This window comes from Nesoenas mayeri (genome assembly GCF_963082525.1).
Source record: "Nesoenas mayeri genome assembly, chromosome: 2".
NCBI lineage: Eukaryota > Metazoa > Chordata > Aves > Columbiformes > Columbidae > Nesoenas > Nesoenas mayeri.
The window spans coordinates 149631079-149655507 of NC_137543.1; the positions used below are offsets into that span (position 1 = coordinate 149631079).

Consider the following 24429-nt stretch of genomic DNA (forward strand, 5'->3'; position numbering starts at 1 on the left):
TTCCTTCTCCTCATTACCCACGTGTGTCATGCCGACAATCTCTCCAAACCAGACTTGCCCCCAGTCACGCAAGACGTGTGTGACAGAGCCAAAGCACAGCCGGCCACAGAACAGGAACGTCACTTTTCCCCAGAGATCCTCTCACTGTTCCACTCTCTTCCAGGAGAAAAATCTGTCTGTCCTCTCCTTCAAAACCTCTTGACTCACACTTAAAATCAGTCTTAAAATCGCTCTGCTTTCTCTTTCAAAAAGGAATTCATTGAACAAGGCAGCTGAATGCTGCTCTGCTGCTCTTTGAAGGGACTTAAAAAATCTGAGGATTCACTTACTCATTTTCTTCCACACAATATCTATTTCTGTTGATCAGAATATCATAGTTAAATATAACTGCTTCTACATAAATGAGATTTACCTTCCAAACGGAATAAAAATCATGTTTGGACTTGTATCTACAGCTTACCATACCGGGATCACCAGGTTTTCTGTAAACTTTGCTTATATCCTGTACTGGAATTCTGTTTTTTGATATCTACAAATAATTTCTTAATTTCTTTAATCATCTATCATTTTAAATGTTTTTATTAAAAACATTTTTGAAAGGTACTGCCTTAATTCTGTCCACACTGAAGCTTATTGCTCTATCACTGATTTACTGCCCCCAAATTTCTTCCATTAAATTAATCCACTGTGTTACAGATGTTGATATTGATTTATCTACTGAACTAAACACATAATGAAGCAGAAGGTAAAAGGTAAAACCAACAAAAAACCCTACTGTTTTTTTTTTTTCCCTCCTTACTAACTTTGTCACGGCTCCAAGAATAATTCCCACAACAGCAATAAAAAGCCATATGCCTTTTCACTTCAGTCTTTCTGTAAAACCAGCTTTTCTAGCAGTAGAATTAAGAAGATAGGGGTGACTAAAAAATAAACTTGAAAACAAAAAATTCAGGCTCTATTTTAGAAATTAATATACCTAGTATTTCTTAAAAGGGACATTTTTTTCTTCAGGTTATGATTCCTATGGTATCATTTTAGGATTATAATAGAGAACCTTGAAACAAAATTCCTAAATCTAAAGATGGGGGGGAGGAGGGGATCAAAGTCTGAGATACAGATGCTACATTTTATGAACCCAACCCAAACGCTGATCTAAGCAGTATGAGTGTTAAAACAAGTTAGGTCCATATCTGCAACAGGTTTTCAATTTCAGGGTATGAGACTAATGAAGTGTTTACTAAATTGCAGCAAAAGATTAATGTGTTAATCTCAAAGTTACCAACACATAAATTCACTGAGTAGATCAATATGTACCTATCAACTTCAGGAGCGATTTAAAATTAATTTATCTGGGCTCCATATCTCCAGGTCATTACATTTGGAAACTATTAAGAACAGGTAAGGGCAGTTTCAAGTATTTGTTTAACCTGGATTCAACATCCATATGGTATCTAAGAGGTCCTACAGAAACCTGAAGGAAACATTGACCATTCTGTATGAATGCAATACCCTCAAAGGGGCTAGTCAAGCACTTTTCCTCCCAATAAAAGTAAAGTGAACGTACACATAACAGCCTATTTTTTGTTTTGGCAGATGAAAAAATAGATGTTTTTTTGGCAGCCATAAAAAGGAAAGGGGTGGGGAAAGGGATGAACGGGTATGTTAAGATGGTTATCTTAATCTTTGCACCACTAAGCATCATACACCAGCTCTGTAACATCTATATGGAGTAATCCTCTAAATTATTAGCAAGTACCATCACTCTTTTGATGGCCACTCTAAAAAGTGAGTATCTGAATGGAGACCAGATGAGGCAAGAGGCAAAGGGCTGGACAGAAATGCCCTGAAGACCCACCCCAGTCTGCTTGGACCTTGCTACCTACAGTCACAAACCTTCAACTTGCAAGTTATTTAAATAACAAGGACAGCAACATACCCAAAGAATGAAATAGTTCACTATAGAGTTTATTTGCTTACTAAACCACCACTTTATCACCTGGAAGGACTAAGGTCTTGGGTTTTTTACTAATTAGTAGATGTTAGCTATTATTCTTTTAAAATATATGATAGCAAAGGGGAAAAAATAGTTTAATTCCCTGTTCTGTAATCCAAGTGTAGCTCTTCAGGTATCTAAATACTAAGAAGTCATCTGATTTCAAGATATTAAGTCAAAGGAAATGCTCAAGTTATTAATTACTGCATCATTGTGTCGATATCCAGCCCACCTAACTGCTGACAGAGCATGGAAGGTGGAAGAAAAAGGAATTAATAATAGTTCAGTAAGTGAACACATTTATACATGCACAGTGCTAAGTAGCTCGGTGCATTGTTTTATAACAGCAAGTATAAACATTTTTAATGATTCAGGAAATCACTGTCGTTCTAAGAATGACAAGAAACTAATACGCCACTGCTCCACAACTGCTTCCCCCAATACAAATCTATCCATGTCCGCAAGCAAGCGCCGGTGCCAGGGCTCCATTGCCTGCCCGTGGAGCAAACAGGTGCCGCGGGCTGATAGGGACGGGAGGGACGTCTCAGTCCTGTATCTGCAGCGCTGCCATTGTCCTCCAGCTGGGCCATAAAGTGACACACCGCTGCCCACTGTCATTCATCAGCGCAGTGTGTCGGCGGCCAGAAAAGAAGTCTGTTGTCTGCTGACAACTTGTTTTAATGAAAATGCATTGCAATATTTAAACACTTCTCAAAGCTGACTTCTGTTTCTGACAGCTGACAGATTTATGACAGCTGGTTTTGATGAAACGTGCAACAAGAATGACTAAATATTCAAAACAAGAAATCAATGTAGTCTGCCTTAACGTGCCAAAGGAAGAGAAGGTAATTCAGTAAAGCGAGGACTGTAGAAGACAATCTAAGGAAGCTTAACAGGAATCTTCCAAGTTTACAATATTTTAAAAATTGGAATGGTTCTTATGAACAAATGGACTTCAAGAGTGACAGACTGTGGCACACTGTGGCTCTCACAAGCACAAAGGTATGACATGTCAGGTTTGATCTTGCTCTCAATAAAACCAGAACAAAAGCAATGGAAGACAAATATATGGTAGAGTCATTGCTACCTCAATTTTCTTGGGCTTTCTTTTCAGGAAACAGGAAACAATCATATGGGATTTCTTTGGTTTTGTAGGGGTTTAGTTTTGTGGGTTTTTTAAAAAAATTAACAGATGAAGTAGAAAACTATATTATGAAAACTTTCCATAAGTCATCTTAAAGATGAGCAGCACAGAAATAACTAAAGAGTTTTGAAGTTTATACTAAGCTTTCTAACCATCTATTTGAATACACATGACATAGAGGAGATATAAGTTCAAACCCCTGTGCAATTTTTTTTCTGATCATCAGGAAGAACCATAACCATTCAGTTCTGCACTTCTTTAACTTCTTTCCAACTTTTGGTCATAAATCCTATCCCTGTGCTTCAGAAACCGCTCCAGGAAAGATTTTTGAAACCATCAAGTTCCTACAAGAAGTTCAGGTTCTGCTTGAATATAAGTCTCTAATATACTATTTTTGCTATTTTCTTAACTTTATTAATAATTTCTTGATTACATCTAATTCTTTTGAAAAGTAATTTTCATAAGATCCACAGTGAAATTAAGATCTTGATTTTTCAGTTTTAAACTTACAGCACGAGACATCTCACTATTTCTGACAATATTGGAAACTAGAGGAACAAAGGCTGTGGGAGAAAAAAGAAAATTAAAACAATGTCGAGTTTTCCCAAAGAAATTACCCTAAATGAAAAGCTGTCAGTCACAAAAGCTGATACTATCACCACAGATGACAAGAAGCTAGTTACAGTGGAAGCATGAAATGTGACCATCACTCTCTCACTATCTTCTATTTATTTTAAATAACAGATGAACAGTCATTAATATTTACTGGATTTCAAATCAGTCAGATAATGCAATCAGCAGCCTGCAGTCAGATTAGGCAGCAGCTGGTTAGATGGATGGCATCTGTCAGCGGCTGTTCTTCTAAAAGCCACCAATAATGTCAGTGAAATTACAGTCCACAAATCAAAAGAACGCAAGTGCTCGAACTGAAACACATATGAAATCAGACAGCTCCCACCGGATTTGCCCCATGTGCTATTACCTCCATGATCAATTCACGCTTCAGCTGACAGGAATTGCTGAGAAAGCAAAACACTGCTTGCTTTCTATCTGAGAACTATACTTTGAGCCAGGGGACATATTTTTAGATAATTAACATTAATTTTCCTTCCTTTTTGTCAAGAAACATTAAAATCAACCTGCTGTAAAGCAAAACGCTCACTCACTTTCACACAGAATAACAGTGGGCAAAACTTTGTTGCTATTACAAAAGTGACAAACTCATTAGTTTCAAAAGAGATAAAATCATTTTCAATCAGCAAATGCTGTAGCATTAAAGCATAAGTTTTTCTCATAGTATTAAAATGAAAGTAAAGACCATGCAGTCAGAACTTCAGTATCTCTTCTAAATACATGTCAAAATATTTCTTACATAGCACAAAATAATGTAAGTTTTAAGCCACACAAGTGTCATTGTTCCACAAAAACAGGGTCAGAGCACTCAGTGTTTCCTTCAAGTACTGAAGGATACTAAGCCACTAGTTTTCTGTTTCTGCTAAAGTGCTGGGAATATGAGCATTGTGAAATGGAGTGTTACAGTAGGTATGTCCAAAAATAATTTCTTTTCCTTTTTTTTTTTTCCACCTAGTTTGTATTTAGGGGGCAGGGTTTCCCTTAATTGTAATGGAATGTCTAAACCTAGAGAGCTGTTTTTGCAGCTGACAACAGTGTATTTCGAAATTCATCATCCTCATTTTGAGGATATAATCCTGCACAAATAGCAAATAAGCAGCAAGAAAAATATTATACAAAAGACAGGAGAAGTCAGGCAGGGATATTATTTAAAAAAAAAAAAAACACAAACATGTTGTTTCCTGACTAATCATGGAATGTCACCAAGAATTTTAAATTAACAATCATATTCCCCCCTGGACAGCACTTGGAGGACAAGGCAGGAGCGTGTCCTCGTGGTGCGGGCAGCTGCCAGCAGACTCGGCTGTGACAGCATGAGTGTGGCTGCTGCATCCTGCCACAGCCACCAGCATGGAGGGCATGGACCACAGGACATACAGGGAGATGCCAAGAGAGCTGAGCTTGTTCAGTTTTAAGAGGAGGCTAAAAGAGAAGCTTGTTGTTGTGTTCTATGGCCTAGTGGGTAGGCGGTGAGAAATCACAGCTGGGATCTTCTGGGAGGTGACCGGCAGCAGGAGGAGAAGCAACATGGACACTAGTTGCAAAACCGGAATTCAGACTGAGCTTTGGAAACAGTTTTTCACCCTGACAGCAAACACTGACACAGGTGCCCAAAGAGGCTGTGCAGTCTCCAACCCTGGAGATGCTCAGATCCAGACCACAGAGGTCCTGGGCAAACTGGTCCTGTTTGGAGCAGAGGGTTGGAGTAGGTGACTCCAGAGGTCCCTTCCAGCCTCAGTCATTCCTCAGTTCTGTGACCCTGTTTCATTTCCCACCCTCCTTGGTGCGTGCCTACATTTCAACAGCAGATCAAAAGCATCAACCAAGGCGGAGCAGGTGTTTCCAGCTGTGAGAAGTATGATGAATACAGGCAGAACCTATCAGCTCAGAATGCTGCGTTTGCCCAAACTTAACCCGGTCTCCTGTGAGTCACCACCAGCCCTTTGTGGGCACGAGCAAGACCCAGGACCTGCCTTCCTTTGCCTCTGCTTCCCGCTCTGCACTGGGTGCCGTTGTGCACTGCCAAATCACACGCAATCTGCCATTTCACCCCCTCGGCTGGCAGGGCCAGAGACCTGAAGGCCATTCCGACCCGGCCTTGCTAAGGGAGACTCATGCTCTGCCATAACATCCATGGCTCTGGTGACAGCAAAGCTGTTCCCAACCTCCAGACTGTTCCTCACAGCAGAGACCTTTGTCTCTACCCCTTTTTCCATGACCACTGTCCTCCTTTTCTGGCAGGGTTAGTCTTCAGGCTGATCAACATGCTGGCCCCACTTGTCACAACCAACAACTCGTAGTGCCGGTGCCAGGGAGAGGTGGGAAGTGCAGCCATGGCTGGGGAAGCGCGAGGCCACCCTCCTTGATAACACCAACCTTAGATCAGCTAAAATACAACACAAACCCACACATTTAGGAATTCAAAAGTATGGTTAATCATCTTAACTCTTACATGAGCTATGACAACAATCACTCAGGCGGAATTAAAAATAATAGCTCAATTTAGATCAGATGAACTTGTAAAATTGGCAAAATAAAGCTTAATATTTTGCTTGCATTAAAGAAATCACCAATTAAATTTGAAAAGCTCCTGGCAATGTGCTGTTATTTCAACACTAGCACAAAATATTTCCTGAGAACCATTTCAGGATGTACATGATGCCGTATAAACCACCAAGACAAGATGCCAAGGGAAGGAACCTGCCACCTCTGGGAGAGGACAACTTCTCTCTTGGTACACTGCGAGTCAGCACGGAGCAGACACTAACCAACACCATCACAGTGAATGCCACCAAGGCACAATGATTTATACTGCTGCAGGAAGCACTTTAATGCACACATTTACCACGATTTCCACAATCAAGCCTCAGTAAGAAAAGGAAAGCAGAAACTCAAGGCTCATGATGGCTGAGCCTCCCATGACTGCGCCATTCTGCTCTGATTTTACTCTGTGTTTAACTTGAGGTGGGCCTGCTTCACCTGCTACAACCCACCTCACCCTGCTACAATCAGAGTTTTAATAATAATAGCTAACCACTATGGTTGACAGCTGGCCATGCTCCAGAGCAAACGACTTTTGATAGGCCACTTTTCTTCTAACGACCCAACGCTCTTATGTCCCAGTGCTCTGTTACACATATCGCGTGCATTTCTCTTCACGTGCTTGTCTGGTTTCATTTTAGAAGGAACAGGGTCAGATTTTTACAACAAATCCTGAGGGTTTGCACCTAAAGCTGATTTCCTTCTCCCCAGAGAGGACATTCAAGATTCTCAAGGGACTTCAAAACAAGCTCTTGCAAAAGATAAGAAGAAAATCAATAGAAGAAAAGCAACCGCAGACCATGTTTTTTAAAAACAACGCCTGAGGAGTAATTATTTGAGATTCCTCTCATCCCTAAATTTTCTTTACTGTTTAAGTATCCTAGATTACAAATAATTTGCTTTGCTGGCATTCGTGCTATGGGTTTTGCCCACCAGACCTGTCACACACCCGTAGCACTGCACCTGGCACATCTGCTATGTATGTTCCTTACCACAGTTTAATGTGACAAAACATTGCTCCCTTTGAGCAGCCCCCTTCCCTCAAAACCCCAACCTTGCCAGCGCCATTTTTCCACCCAGTGTTTCCTTCTAATAAGAAAGCAGAAAGTGCAACTCATAGGCCCTTGCATGCTCCCAGCTGCTCATAACAAGGGACCTGGAGCACTCCTATTAACCAAGTCATACTTAAACACAGGGATTCGGAGGTTTCCTAACAACACCCTCTTTGTACGTACTGCTCTGCATCTGGGATAGCGGACAGTGCATCCCACATGGTTCCAGAATTATACAGTTTAAAATAAAAAGGGAAAAAAAAAAAAAAGTTATTCAGCTTAATTCTATAGCACTTCATGAAAAAAAATAGGAATATATGGGAACAAACCACAAATCTGCAGTCTATGCAAGCTCTTTATACTCCTTTATAAGCCTGAAACCCTGCCAAGTTCCAAAACCTTGTATCCAAAACATAAGTCGTTTTCAGGAAAACAGTTTTGGATCTTAATTAATCCACTGAGGCCTCAGCTCATGTCACAGTAATCAGTCAGCTGGTGATGACAGAGAGAAACAGGACTTGAGAGGCTCTCACAAACCAGCAGAAAATAGCACAGCATCGCTTTTTTATGTTCCTTTGCACACAAGGATCTCAATCTCAAATTTTCTTAAAACTTATTTATAGGTTTTACTTCACGTAGCTGAATTTGTTGTTCATTCAAAACTTGAAAATAAGCAACTTCTTCTCCGAAAACTATCAAACATTTCATAGATTATGTTGCATAATACTCATACACCTGAGAAGTTACAGCCTACGTATTTCCGTAAAGTGATTTTCCATCCAGATCAACTAACATGACAACATCAGCAGCCAGTGAAAGTAATTACCATCAGATTCTCTACCTCACAACAGACAGGTCTAGGGAAATCAACAGAATAAAAGAAGTGATCTGTAGTAATAAATAACTTGATGGGAAGATTATCTTGGAAAAGGTTCATTTTTACATTAGAGGAGATATTTGAAATTGTTGAGTTTGAACACTTTACAATTTTCAATTTCTAATACATTTGCTAAGCGAATGAAAAAATCCAGAAAAGCAGGAGAAGTACAGCAATTTGCCTTAAACACAGTCATATCATTGTAATTCAGAAACTGTGATGGATGCCTTTTTAAAATGTTCTCAGATCCTCATTAATATTTTACAGCTGATTTATGAATCTTAATGTTTTATGAAAAAAAAAATCAAGATGGAAATATTATCACAAAAAGCAAAAAAGAAATCAAACTCTGCAGAAAAGGGAGGCCACTGATACAAAGTCCAAAGAAGCAGAAAAGGATTTTGTAGCATATTATTACATTAATGGACTATGATTGATAGCAATCTACCAAAATGTCTAGAAAACTAATTTTGCCTTGCCTGTCTCTGTAAGCAGAGGCAGAGCCTTGCTCCTCCAGGGATATACCCAAGTAAAACCACATCTAATATATTGTGAGCAGCAAAGTCTACTACTGTCTCCTAAAACAGCAAAGACCAAAACACAGTTTTAAATATTCTCAGATGTCAAACATCCATTAGAAAAATGTTTGGAGGGGGGGAAAAAAGGTGGAGAGAAAGAGACTCAATCAAGAAAAAACAGGCATTTTTAAGTAATATATCTCCTGCTACAGTAACTGAACTACTGCTCACTCAATAATTCAGGCCTGGAATGAGCCTATATAATCACAGAAGTTGCACTGTAGTGAGGAGAGTTAGGCCTGGCTGGTTAAAAACTGATTGGACTCTGATAACTTCAAACCCATAACTTTCTTCAGTATTTCAAAAGTTCAACAGTAACAAAAAACAGTCATGTTCTATTTTCAACAGCATTTCCAATGCACATAGTAGTGGTTGCTGTTGCAGGGTCAGGGGAAGCAGGGAGGAGGTAGGGATGGGTTTATCTCAATCTTAATGACCTAAAGACTTAAACAAGACCAAGCTTGTAGGAAAAATTAGCATTTTTTACAGTTAAATGGAGCGTTTAGAGGGGAAAAAAATACATTCTTGAGGCAGAAAAGCCCTTCTTCAGACATAACCAATACACAAGTTGATCAAAACAGGACTTTGTCTAGAGCATATGTCAGCTCTTTCACCCACTAATACATGGTAACCAAACCAAAGTAGTAAAAATTTCTTAAAATTACCCCTATAGTTCTGCATCTGTGAGTACTGCAATTCAGACACACATCTCTGTGAATAGTGATTTTAGCAAAACACTTTTTCTGGAAGTGACATGATAAAAGATTAAGTTGAAGCAGATTTTTTTTTCTCTTCAATAAAAATTGAATTTAGAGGATTAAATAATTAAACCAACAAAAATACACATTCGGAAATTTTTCAAGTTTCAGCCTGAATTTGGTAATGGAGCATATTTTTCATTAACCACTAGAGGTCACACAGTAACCATGGCAGCCATCCAAAAGATGAGAGGCCTCAAGAACCTTAAGGTCTGGGAAAGTTGAAATATAAGGGTACTCACTGATTTGCACGTACAAAATAAATTATGATATTAATCTGAGTAGTCTTCCCCTTTCTCCAAAAGATCCAATGAACACGAATGCTCACAGATTTGGTGTTTTACATCTCTGTAACGTTTAGATTTTTACTTCTCAAATTACATCTGATAAAAGACGGGGGTGGAAATAGAGCTCGGTGCCCTTTTGAGGGTGGTCCTGATTATTTCAAATATTTCCTCATTTAAAACTTCTGGAACTTAGATTCAAACAAAGGTGCTTCAGTTATGACTATCACACTAAAGCTGGATTACTCTAGTATGCTACTAGGCAATATTTTGCTATTTAAATTAATATTTTAACCTTTAACAACAAAGATGGACCCACACTAAAAAATTTGCGTTAATCTAATACAAAAGTTTACACTGAACGCAACTATCTTAAATCTTAATGGATATACTGCCCTCAAAATTTAGGAGCAGATGTGGTGGTCAGGGCCTGAAACCTACTTGCACGTGAGAAATTCGCTTCCACTGTTAATGAACATCTAGCTTATTTTAAAGCATTTGTGGAAGTATTATTTGCAAAGTCTTCAAATACTTTCTGTTCTCCACAGCTAGTTAAAAATCCCCTGGAAAATTCCTTTAAATCCTTCAAAAAGGCACCCTGTGCACACAAACACAGAGCGAGAGATGGCTGGGAGTCTGTGATCCTTTGCTCCTTTCGTATTAGGTTAAATTAAAGCTCAGTACACAAAGACATTTCAGGAACAGACTCACTTATTTTTATTCCATTTACTACATTTTCGCTTTGGAGATGTTTCATTTACTTAGATCCCAACTACAAAAGATAAAGACCCGTGTGTGAAAGTCTTTGACTACGGCAGTGCAGCCCTGCCAAGACATTAAGCTGCCCTCTAACCCTAAGAACTGGTCCCACCAGAACAGGTGCTGCTGCTGCTGACTTGCGTTACCTGTTCTGGAATAAGCAAAATATTTCACTCCCTAAAGCTCTCAGTCTGGTACATTTCATCATTAAAAATAATAATAATAATAATAACAAAGAGCAGTGAAACAGCTGTAATCTGAATAATAATTTCAAAAGTTTCAATACCCATCATGTTTGTCAGCACAGCAGACAACACACAGGGTGCGTATTACTCCTACAAGTTGTAGGAGCAACTCCTTGAGACCAAAGAGAAATCAAATCATGTCTTAAAAGCAGCAAAGATGCAGACTTTTTTGCAATAAAATTAACACCTCAAGTTTAGCTAGCTGTTCAGAAATATATAGCAAAAAAATCCAGCTCTACCCACACACAAGCTTGTTTGTATACACATACATACTCACACACAGATTGCAAACAGCAGATTGTTTTCCGCTTTGTATTAACACTGCAAGTTTTAAAATCCTTTGAGGAGTTTAGGAGGTAAGGATATTTCTTTGAGAAATACCCAAATACAAACCTGCTTTTTCTGCTTCTGCCTTTTTTGAGCTCCCAGTGTAGCTGACTTAAAGCTAAGAGACTTGGACTGTCTCCTGACTTTCACTGAATCTCTCCGGCGATCATATGAAAAAGACGACGACTTCTTTGTAATTTTCCTCTTAGTTGTGTCTGCCATTTCATCCACCAAAGGACGGTTACCTTCAAGCAAACAGTGTCCGCAGAAAAGAAGAACTCAGTACCATCAAACTTCCACCCAGCTTACAGGAACAGTCTTCAATCCTGTAGGACGTGGAGCAATCTACAAGGACCGGAGCCCATCTGAGACCAATTTCAGTTCTCCCAACAGGTTGTGCAAATGAAAAAAGCCGACGGTCCTGCAATGTTGTACGGCACTGAGGAGCAGGCAGAACTCCTTCTTGCTGTATAAACTCAAACAGGCTTCAGCAGTGATGCTAATCTGAAAAATGTAGTGACTATCCTGCTGAGCACGCTAAAGGTGAGCGGAAGGTAGTTCCCTGCACACCAACAGGGTGTGGAAGTACAGCAACAGGGTGTGGGGATGAAGCAGAAGACTTTGGGTTCAAAGCATCTTCTTAACTCCTTCCTTTCTGGACTACTACTAGGAAGGTTATCTGAAAAGTCAGACCGGTGAAACCTCCCCAGAAAAGACAGCACTGTTTTCTTCTCTTTGGATCCAAGACACTTGCTGAAGGAGCCATGAGCAGGAGGCTGCTGCCCCATTCCTTAGGGGCCCTGTTTTATCCTAATTCAAATATTCCTTTTTCTCTTTTTGTCAGAAAAAATATTCATGCTACACACTTAATACACACTACACATATCTACTAAGCCAACCAGAAAATAAAGTCCAAGCCTATGTATGAATCTCAAAATCCTTCCTGGGAAATAGCTACAAAGTTACCAGACTTTCTTAAGACCTGTTGGTATCAACGGATAAGAGGGTAATGCTAATGAATTCTCATCCTAGTGACAGTGTGGGAATCTTATCAGACAGTTGAGATTGCAACTTTTGCACCAGGACTGTGTTTAGGTAGGAATGTTTCCCTTGCATAACATATTAGTCAAGGAACACTACAAGGGTGTAGAACCCCAGGACTTGCTGCTGTTGATTTCCATTAAGCAAAACATATCCAAAGCACAAAGCTGTGCATATGGCAACATGCTTGCAAACCTAATGCTGCCAGATTTAAATCTGTATTAAAAGACAAGAAGCAAAACTATCTTTTGGCAAACTTATGCCTTTGTCCAGGGTCTTTTCCAGAAACTCTTCCTTAATTTATTCATGATGCTACTTCACATACAAAACAACCGTGAATAATTTATATGTGCAGGATTATCCATTACTATAATTAAGCTTTAATATGGGTCAGTCCTCTAGTGAACAAGTCTCACCACCTCTGTTAGGAAATATCTGTGAAGTTGGAACAGCATTTCTTTTAAGACCTGCTGATATCAAGGAGTAAGAGGGTAGTGTTAATGAATTCCCATAACCAACCTTTTCTGCAATTTCTTCCTTTGTTGTAGGATGAATAATATACCTCTAGGACAAAGTGATATTGCTAAAATTAATGAAAAGATATCAGAATATCAAGCATTTATTAGCCATAATGGCCTAATTCTAAAGTCACTGCAGATTTCTGTGCAGATTTACACTATGAAGAATTAGAAAGCACTGCTTCATATTAGCTACGACTACATCTAAACGATGAATCTGTACTTATTACAGGACATAGAAAAAATCCATGACTAAATATATTTAGTACAAAATGTCTCTTAATTTTGAGAGGTTTATAATTCTGTAGCAGTCATCATCCACAGCCACATATTGATCCTCAGTGTTATTAACATTAGACATTGTGAGATCATCATCATTTCAACACTCTGTGGTTTTTACCAAAGCTTAAAGGGACTCTCTCACAAAAAGACCCTCCTTAAATTACCAGTTCCCATGATTCACAAGCATCATCTTTTTGAAGAGTAAAAATAAGCAAATAATTCAGCATTATGCATGCTTTTAAGCCATGACATCTGAAGAAAAAATATGTCCTCCAAAACTTTTTGAAGCATCTGCAGCATTTTATAAAAATCACAGGTATTCTAATATATCACAAAAATTAAGGTCAAGGCAAGTCTGTAAGCCTTTTGCAGATAGCTCCTCTTACAACATATTCTAATCATGCTTATTTGCACAAAAATAACTATTAGCAATTAAGACTGACAAAGGCATACATAAACTTTAAAAATCCATTTGAATACACCTGATCTTGTATCAAATACCAGGTACAATCCTGATCATTTAACTGAATAAAAAAACACCTTAGACCTAAAAGAAGTGCAAGAAAAGTAACAAGAATGATGGATTTCCGAATGAAAGTAAATTACAAAGGAAATGAAAAGGGATAGAGATCATTTAAATCTCTGAAGATACAGGAAAAGGTCTGGATTATTTTTATTCACAGTTCCCCTAACTATGAGAATCTGCAGCACTCAAAAATCAAATCAAAAAGTAATATTTCCTTTGCTAATGAAAACTCTAGTTTCATTTGATGCCCCCAGATCTTGCACTGACAAGGACAAAGAACAATTCCTCAATGTCACCTCTGATTCTACAGTCATCTACCATTTGCTTCTCCCATCCTCTTTTCGAGGCTGAGAGTCCTGGTCCATTTAGACACTGCTGGAAGAGAAACCTTTAATCTATACCTGGAATCAATGCTGGCATTTGCTCTGTGCTTTTCCTATTTCTACAAAATCTTTTTTGGTTGCTTGCTTTGTGGCTGCAGGCAGCAGAAGACTCACCACCAGCAAGTCCAGCAGCAACATCCCATCACCCGTTCCCTTCTGTGCTCCTTGCTTTGGCACAGGGGCCGCCCTGGCACGGCCCCCGCAGCCTTGCTGCGCTGAAGGGGAGGCTCTCAGTCCGCTCCTGTTCCCACCCTCCCTCATCGTACTTCTTCCTTCACAGCTCAGCCATTTCCAGCAGTGAAGTCCTCTGCTGCTCCTCCTCAGCTTGCCAGATCCTTCGGTCAACTGTCAACGCTCATGAAAGAGCAGAAAAATATTCAGCTATTTTTGCAAGGGGGAGTCTTCTCCCATTTTAGTGACTAAATCCACCAAGAGATGGAGTCCAAAGTGCTGGGGCCTGCACAAGGTGAGTGGCAGGACAGGGATGACAGCGTGGGGGAGAGGCAGGCACAGGGGCAAGCTGCTAGAAGGATTCTTAGACCTTACGATGTATCACAGTATCACAGTATGTTTGGGATTGGAAGGGACCTCAAAAGATCATCCAGTCCAATCCCCCTGCTGGAGCAGGAACGCCCAGGTGAGGTCGCACAGGAACATGTCCAGGCGGGTTTTGAATGTCTCCAGAGAGGGAGACTCCACAACCCCCCTGGGCAGCCTGTTCCACTGTCTGTTCCCTTACTGAGAAGAAGTTTTTTCTCAAATTTAAGTGGCACCTCTTGTGTTCCAGCTTGATCCCATTACCCCTTGTCCTATCATTGTTTGCCACCGAGAAGAGCCTGGCCCCATCCTTGTGGCACTCACCCTTTATATATTTATAAACATGTCTCACAGAGTGGTGCCTTGCCATGTAAGCTCATGTTTCCACAGGTCTATTACAAAACCAAAAACATTTTCCCAAATGTAAGAGCTAGCTCAGAAGTCACGATTTTGTACATTCAGGTAAAGGAATCTCTCTCTGAAAGCACATCCTGTTTGCCAAAATGATCTTTCATCCACCGTGTTGTCTACTCCCTCTGAATCACAGGGTGCTTCTGCAACCCTTCATAACCAGCACGTACCACCAACATTTGGTTACACACACAATAATGGAATTTGTCACTCCAGTATTCAAAACCCCCTTCCCTTTTTTCAGAACAATTGCAAATATATTAAGTAATTCATGCTCTATTTTCCATCTTCTGATCAGTTATGTATCCATAAGACTCTTCCTTATCCCATGGCAAGTTTGTGGGGTTTGGGGCTGCACTTTCTGCTGAGAATATGGGAAGGTTTGTGAGGTGTGACTTTCTTCACAACACTGGCCTGGTCTTCCCCACTATATCATCTTCATCCATGAGCCTGCTCTTCCTCAGAGAACACTTTTCACCAAATGATTCCATCTTCAGAAGTCAGATTTACCTGCAGCTCTTCAAATCTCCATGGAAATTAATTTATATATTTACAAATGTCACTCCTACCTGTAAACTCTTAGTGCATTGATACGCATACTTCAGTAATACAGAAAAATAATTAGGATATTGCAGTTCCCAAAAAATAAACAACAAATAATTAATGGAAATGCGGTCTTCACAGAGCAAGGAAAAAGTAAATGATCATGAAATTAATAATTCGGATAAAATGCTGAAAGAGATGAAAAACTAAGAGGGAGACAACATTTAGTTACATCTAATATGCCTTAGTGACTGGAAAATTCACGTTTCAATACTAATATTGTCTGCCTGGTATTTCCTCTCTTCTACGGGTTTTACTCTCATCCATAAACACTGTGAAGTTAAAACTTAGTTTATTAGAAGTACTACAAGCATTTTAATTCCATTATTTGACAGAAGATAACATTTCTATTTAGACTATGTTATTTCCAAATATTTCTTCATTAAATAGAACCTGGGAATAAAGACTACATAAAAACTTTGATTTTCTGCTTTAAATCCATCAGCAATACAGATCTGAAAATCATGTGGCCACCACGGCAAAAATGAGTTAAAAGTGTTAATGCAAGAAAACCTGGATAAAACACACACTCTGTTTTTACCAATTTGTCAGAACTTGGGTTAATATCAAATTGTCAACCTCTAAAAAAAAGTAATTAAAATAAAAGCAACCACTGCAGAATACTAGATGATATCAGGAGCTCACTGTTAAACTGAAGCTTTTGAATTTTTTAACAGAATTGTTATACAAAGGGTTTCTTTCCCAGTATCAATACTTTCCCAAGCTCAGTGGTTCAAGTAGTTATTTTAAGCTGTTACAAGAAAAGAATGCCTTATGCTCAAAATGCGTTTTGCCAAGTCACTTATGAGTAACAACAAACTGTTTCAAGGTCATCCTGTTTTCCTGGGATACAGGGAAAGCAGTCATAGAACAAGGAGAGAGAAGCTGCACATTGTAGCAGAGATAATCATGGCAGTAGTTGAAATTTATTTGATGGAAAAGTTTTGAGGAAAAAAAGGAAGAAGGGCATAACAATCACGGTATTGTAAATACTAAGAATCATATTTTTGAGAGATTTTTTGGCATCTTTAGGTTTTGCTGTCAGATTTCCTGCACCGGACCTAGATGTTCTGTCATTCACTCCAGGTTTTTAATCCGCTAATGGCAGAAACGAACTTCAGAAGTAAAACAAAAAGTTGTTGTTCTTCTCTGTTCGTGGGTTTAGAGCTAAATTCTTAAGTCGCAGAGTCAAAGAGAATTCACATGTAAATTCAGCTGTAAATTTGCTTAAATGAGGCACAGACACCCAAATTTAGAACAAACAACACTACTTCGAGTGTTCTGATGATGAACTGATGGAAATCTAAAGATAACACAAGTTTATCTGTGCAACTTTCATCAAGTTCAAAGGCTCTTGAATGTTTGGAGAGAACAAACAGACAGGGGGTTACCAGAATCTTGTTCTTTCTACCAGCATCACGTTGTCACTGGTCTACCCAGAATTTACGATAGAATGGGGTTCTTGCATAACTGCCCCTAAAAATAAGAGTGACAGAACAAAAATGAGTAGCAGCGAGATATTGTAATCACAGCTCTCCAGTCCCTAGCCAGCCTTTAACCTTAACATCATAACGTATTTGCTCAAAATAGACTTATTTTTGTGTTGGTTTCAAGTTCACATTTGTTACAAACAAAATACAGTCATCCTTTCCAAACCCACATTTTATGTATCACATGCCTCTCTAACTCAACAGCGCTTTCCAAGAGGAAGTAAACAAAACAACAGTATTATTTAGAATTGACCATATGTTTAACACAAAAACCAAAAGTTCATTTCCTTTCCACTACACTGGGAAAAGCTCCTAACATGAAGAAGCTGCTCAAAGACTCTCCCATCACACCAGAAGGAAGGAGGCATTAAATTCATAATGATATTAATAGAGTCTCTGTAGGTCTCAAAGTGGATGCAAATGAAGTGCGATTGATTTTTTTCAGCAGTACTTTGATCACTTAACACAGTTAACTCTAGATCACCATTACAAACTCCACTTCAGCACAGAGCTATGAAATTAATCCCCATCCTATTCTCACCAACAGTATTCCACGCAAAACAGCAACTTCTTGTGCATCTTTTCTAGAAGGTTCAACGTATGTCTAACGAGCAGTGAGCACCAACATTGCCGGGATCAGTGACCCGGGCCAATACAACCACCACATGCACTAAACACTGTGGGAAGCATGAAACTTCGCTCCAGACAATACCAAACCATATTCCTCCATTTTTTTATCTCTGCATTCAGTGAGTGCAAGTATGATTTATGCAGAGCGAAGAGCTGACTGAACATTTGAAAATGGTAAGTCCAAAAGGAAGCTCATTCCTTAGGTTAAAGAACAAATCCCAGGCTGTGACTCTAAGCATACACAAAAATACAGTGGTTATTTTTGAGAACTAGTGTTGAATTTGTTAGGACAGTGATGAAGGAAATTATAAGATGCTGATACTTTTATCTTTACAGGTTGCTAATCCAAGGCTACCTAAAACCTAATACATTTGGGCAAATGGATTTATGAATAGTTGCCATTAGGTTCATATTCTACATTGCTTCAGACTAGCTCTATCTGCCCAACTGCTCACCAAAACCAGTGGCTGTTAATGGCAGATCCTTGTTGTTCTCCTGGGAAGGAAAACCTCTAATTTTTCAGAAATGTAGCTACACAAAACACAGACATTTTGATCTCCAAAGCTTTTAACTGAGCAACAGCCTGAGCATTACTATGCAGGAAAAAATTACATAAAATTGCATATGAAATAGTTTTTACACTGTGCAAAATACAAGTGACTATTTCAGTGGGAAATCAACTGGGAGTAAGTTACATTCATAGATGTACTTTTAAAAAGGGAGATTACACAACAGTCTCCTAAATATTTTTTTCCACGGATAAAGAAAGGCCTGTGGAATCCCTGAATAAGAACTTTCACATTACACCCAAAGTATGAAGATCACTGAAGTGTCTGCGTGATTCAGCCTATGAGGAGAAACCATGCTTAAGGATGGCTGGGTTGGTGGGTTTTTGTTCAGTTGCTTGAGGTATTTTTGCTGTTGAGAATGTCTACCTACTAAGAACAGAACTGAGGTCATCAAGTATGTTATCATCGAGCTGGAAACTTGTCAAGCTGACATATGTTTTTTAAGAGCCTTGTAATGAAGGGCTACTTCTACAAGTAAAAGAAATCTAAACAACTCAGTTTGCTAAGGTGTCTTTGAAATATTGTTCAAATCACTAAATGCACAAGAAATGTGTATTTTTAAAATACCAAAAACAGGTTATGCAGTTGTCTAAAAGCAAGTTAAAAGGAGTTCTTTCTCCTTTATTGCTGGAAAAGAGATATAGGATATTCATCTGCCCAAGCCTTCCAAGGAGTCTCCTCAAACAGTACCAAACATGCCCCTACTTCAGACTGGAATGGATGCCGCTAGTTGAAAACAGATTCTTGTTTCCTGTACCCAAATATTTTTCAAACAAAACAAAGACAAGACAATCTATTTGTATTCATGTATACAGAGAGAGAAATAAACATAAAAAACATTTATATATTTATATTGAAAACTATATTTTCTTGACAAAATTTGTACTTCAAACACAAAAAAGTGTTCAAAAAAATTATCCAAATGAGCATTTTTAAATTTTTGTTTTGATACTGTTACGACAGCAACTGCATTAACTAAGTTTTCATCGGCAACTTCATATGTAGTGATATTGTGTAATAAGAATGTCAAAGTTGCATACCAGCTAAGTCTGAACGCATTATGCACTTTCTCAATGAACTACGTTAAGGAGCTTAAGAAAAGCTCTTTCAGAAAGGAACAAACAGCTTTGTAAAAACAATTTTGTCATGTAGTTTGTTTCATGTTTTTCTCCTTTTTTTTTAAGGCAGAACAACATTGGACATCACAAATTATTCCAGAGAGCAACTGGTTAAGTCTTATTCATCCATTCTGGTTTAGTAAGTGACAAGAGAATACCAAAATACAGGAACTAAAGAAGCTAAATAAAGTCATCCTACCATGCTGCATTTTAATGTGAAGGACGCCATCACAAAGACACTTCTCTTGTTCCATTCAGAACAGCTGCTGTCTCCAAGGGTCTTTGTATTTGTTATAGGATAGAACATTTTCACCATGGAGACAGTGGAATAGGAGTAAATATATTCTTCACATTACTTAGAGTTTTATTTTACTGCTATAGTTGACTATATAGAGCCAGAAATTTGTCAAGAGGACAAGCTGCTTCACATTCTGTATTGTGCTTATATGACACTGTACAATAATTATGGCATAAAAGCAACATAAAAAAGACAAAGATTACATCTACCAGTGTGGGAATGATCCTGACATCTAAGGAACCACAAGAGCGAACTGATTTTCAAAAGTACAGATGATACTGAATAGCACAAACTTGTCTTCAAGAATGTAAAAAATTCCCTTGTGAAAATGAACACAAAGATATAAAGTGTTCAGTTTTGCAATACCTTAGATACTTTTGTCCCAATCAAAAAAAAGAAAGGCTAATGTTGAATTTTGAGCCTAAGTCATCCTACAGATCTCATTAATAATTTAACGACATGTTTAGACATCATCCATTCACATGCTTTTTAACAGGTTATGTGCAAGTGTATATATAAAAAATATCACTAGCTGGAGATACATTCAGAGCCGTGTGTTAATGAGATCTTCTCAGGTTCTGCTAACGCAGAACCAGCTGATACACTTGCTATGGATGAAGAATCAGATGCAAAGTTAACAATCCAAAACTACAGGGAACCAGGAAGGTCAGCTGGAAAATGTAAGACAGGAAACTGAAAAACAGTGACTAATGACTGAAATGGTTGAAAAGAGTCAAACGTGAAGGTCGAGTGAGAATGACTAATTCAAGGATATAAAGCAGTAAAGCACAGTACATGTTTATATTGCACCTTCCTAATCAATGACACAAGGTCCTTCAAAAAAAGGAAGTTTAACTGATGAGTGGTATCAGTAGACATGTGCCACATTCAAACAATCAGAGGATATGAGCTTGGCAAAGGCAGAAATAAATACTATTAATTACTAGGTATCTTGTCCATCTGTACACAAAAACAATATGGTAATAATGACATTGCCTGTTTCAGTTGCAGTCAGAGTTTTTCTTCCATTAGTCACACACACAAAAACACCCACAGAGTTTCACTGTGAGGAATTACCCCACTTGAAGGCGGCGAGCCAAGGTGACAGCCGAAGAATGAGGTCTTGAAGTCACCAGAATTCAAACTTCTTCTGAAGAGAGGAGTCATGTGAGGAGCTAAGTGGATGATTCAAGTTTAAATATATAGATATATATAGTGACAACTTGCAAGAGCCTTCTTGAGGTGTAAGCAAAAGCTAAGCTAATCATGCAGCTGAGCACTTCAAGATGAGATAACTAACTAGAAGTTTTAATTAGCTTTTCGTGAAATCTTAGCTGGGCACTATTTTTACGAAAGAAATTCCTGAAAACTCAGCACTGTTACTCTATACAGCTTGAGTAATCCCAACATTTCAGACGGAGACGAGTCTCCATGTCCCAAGACTCCTAAACATACTTTTTCTTTACAAAGTCCCAGTTGAGATAACCATGTCAGTTAAATTTTGTCACAAGAAATAACTGCAGGCAAAGTATTTATATCTGAAAAATTAGCCTAGGAGTCATCATTTGGCCAGTTTTCAAGGAGCCTTCAGAGTGCCTGTTGCTTCCAACAGAGGCAATTAAGGAGCCTGTCTGTGAAGGGAATGGGGCTCTGAAACACATTTCCAGACTGCAGTCTGTGTCAGGCTCAAAAGCTCTCAAGAACTTCAGCAAACACATGTGGCTTTGCAGAGAAAAGTGGTATATTTACATACGACTTTAGAGTTTTCCACAATGTTTCTTACCTTACCCTTTTCGAACATGTAATTCAAAGAGACAAGTATCTATAACCTCAAAAAAACTGCCAATGACCAAAAAGCTTCTTAGCTGACTGGGATCTAAATCTCAAGGACTCAAGACACAGCAGTGTATAATTATTTTCTCAAGTTCTGTGTAACCAGCAGTTCCTCCCAAAAAGCCTTTTTAAAAACAATCTACCAACCCTCCGCAGTTTAAAAACAACATGTATTTTTCACTTATTCAAGTGGAATCATAAAGCTAAAATCTTAACTTACAGATTCAGGTTTTTTGCATTATTGTTCCACTGTATGAGGTTTTTTTATTCTTGCAGACACCAACTTTTAAAGAACCAAAAAGGATGCAAACCCCATGATTCCAATACAAGACTTCGTGTACTTTTTGAAAAGCATAACAGTAACAGACTTCTCATATTTGTCAAGCAAACTATATTAAAAAACAAACAAACAAAAACCTTTCTATTGATTCCCACTTTGGACACATGCAGGAAACACAGAACACTGATATGCCGACATGCAGCACGCACTGAGCTGCTTTCGTAGCTATTTGTACTTACACGGTCTTTGTCATCAGCTACATCACAAAGAATGTCATCAAGATCTAAGATCCCACCATCCCCGTGCTCCAGCCGATGCACTTGTATCCAGTAGTTTGGATCCTGCATACAAGGAGAAGGGAAGAAAATAATAATATCAGATACCACATACCAATGGAAAAAAGTTATTCCACCATATAGTTCACATTGCAGCCCTACAAATGCTTGACATTAAAGCATCCATTTAGGTCATATTCCTGTAAATAAATCTAAATTGCGATGTAAAGACAAAGTCTTTTTTTCACAATCACCCTACATTATATACATACTCTCCCCACTTTTATCAGCTCTGCATGAGTCACAGTCCCATCACTGACATGTAGGGGAACAGCATTCCCAGTGTTACTGAATATATGAACTATGTAAAAGGAAAACACATCGTACTCAATATAAATTATCTCTGAGAGTGGTCAACAGGCACAAAACATTACAGGACAGCTGTGAAGTGGGGTTTTTTATACGACAGCTATAAAGGGTATAAACCAATACCTAAATTATCTCAAAGGGCTTTCCACCTGTGCTTTGGTAGAGTTGGTAGATGGGATATCTAAATCATACACAAAGAACACTTTCCACATTTTAATTTAAAAAACATACATATACACATACAGACAGACACATGTATACCGGCATATATATGCATATATATGTGTGTGTGTGGTTTTGTGAGTATACATGTGTCTCCCAGTAACTGGGAGGACTGGCTTTATAGTCTGCACTATTACTTTTGATACAAAAGGAAACCGTAACTGCCAGAATAAGGTTGCATCCACAAAGTGTCTTCTATGCACTGCTACATGAGCTGAGCGCTGTTTAGTACTCAATGTGCTGTTCTTAAAAGGTTTGTTTCCTAACAGAGGAAAGTTGTACTATAAACACACAACCTGAACATGATACATAGCCTTTTCTTGCTTCTCAAATATTCCCCCATAAGGCTGCCAATGCCCCGGGCTGTTGTCAAGTGCAAAAGAGCTTCCTTGCTTTTCACTGAGCAGGAACAACTGCACAAAGTGACTAATTCGAGGCCCTTCGAACTTGCAACATCTTGCAAAGTGCCTGACTTCCTAAAAATAGCAACTGGCATCCACACCTTGTCAGGTATCAGTGTCTAGAAGTCCAAAAAAACTCCAGCCTTAAAGAACTTGAAACTAGTTTCATTTCTTGAAGAATGGAACATGACATGAAATGGGAGCACCAGAACTCCTCTAAATCCAAATGTGTTTTTAAATCTTGGGAGGACATGCTGCATGAAATCTTGGACAGTATGCTGCACGAAAGAACATCACGGCATATTCATTTTAGTTTTAATATCCTAGAATTCTGTTTATTTGTCCGTGATATATATATGCATAGGTCAAAGATTTTGGAGAAATCTGATAGCCATGAAACATACTTCTTTGATTGTATAAGTACATCTCCCTTAAATACTGCTGTAAATCATCGTTATCAGATGATCAGATTCAGAATTATATTTTGCAGTCATTAGCCTAGTCATTTTAGAAATTAAATTACAGATTTTTTTCACTAATTTCTTTAAGTATTAAATATCTTTACCTCACATTTCTTCTAAGCAAGTATTTTTTACATAATTAACTGATTTTCCTAGTATATGGTTTTTCCTCAAACTGCAGTTACTGTTGTAGCAAATTATAGGGATAATACAGCATCCTTTTTTTTTAAGTAAAAATTCAGGACAAATTAAAAACAGTACTAAGTTATTGATATTGTCATGCATACATACTTCAGAAATTTACTCTGTGAAAAGGTCCATAATGCAAATACTAGGAAAAATTCTTGGTTAAGTTTCAATACTCCACTAACAGTTATAGGCAGGGCTGGAAAAGGCCTCCTGTGTAAACCAGAAATCCTTCAAAGATCCTTAATAAACAGGTTCTAAAAGGAAGCCCACTGAAGAGGTGCCTTTGTAAACTCTGCTCTCAAATGAAAGAGGATCCTTCCTCCCCTCCAGCCCATTACAAGAATCTCTGCCACTGGTAGCCAGGAAGGTCTCACACTCCCAAAGGACTTGATTCAGGTTTCCTCTACTAGCCCCTCCATCTCAAAGCCAAGTCAGAATTGAACCACAAGCCAGGCTTCACTGCAAAACCAGAAGTGGAGTAACTAGTTCAGGCTTTAAGAGAATCTGGTCCCTCATACATGACACACTTCATCATTTTTGTTTGCATCACTTAATCTACTTACTGAAGAATGGAAACCGATAATCGCAATACTAGCTCAGTGACTTGACTACATTCACCAACACAAAGAGCACCCAAACTGAAACTACGACTTCTATATTCTCGCATCCTTATCTTTTTCCTTCACACCACAACTATTTCCCACCTCCAAGGCAACTGTAAGAAAAAACGTACAATTACAAAATCAATAGTAGAAACGCCCACTTCTGAAGCACTATTGTGCTATTTCAGCATGTACAATCT

General features: G+C 38.5%; 1 protein-coding gene across 8 annotated transcripts in view; it reads right to left on the reverse strand.

The window, feature by feature from the left end:
* Nucleotides 1-24429, reverse strand: part of PARD3 (par-3 family cell polarity regulator) — a gene marked incomplete at both ends in the record, with an annotated part of 453991 nt that overhangs the window by 379398 nt on the left and 50164 nt on the right. For all 8 annotated transcript variants that reach the window (XM_080340305.1, XM_080340306.1, XM_080340304.1 and 5 more), the window contains one exon: nt 21950-22051. In XM_080340305.1, coding sequence (XP_080196431.1) covers nt 21950-22051 — 102 coding nt within the window. The remainder of the gene's footprint in view (nt 1-21949; nt 22052-24429) is intronic.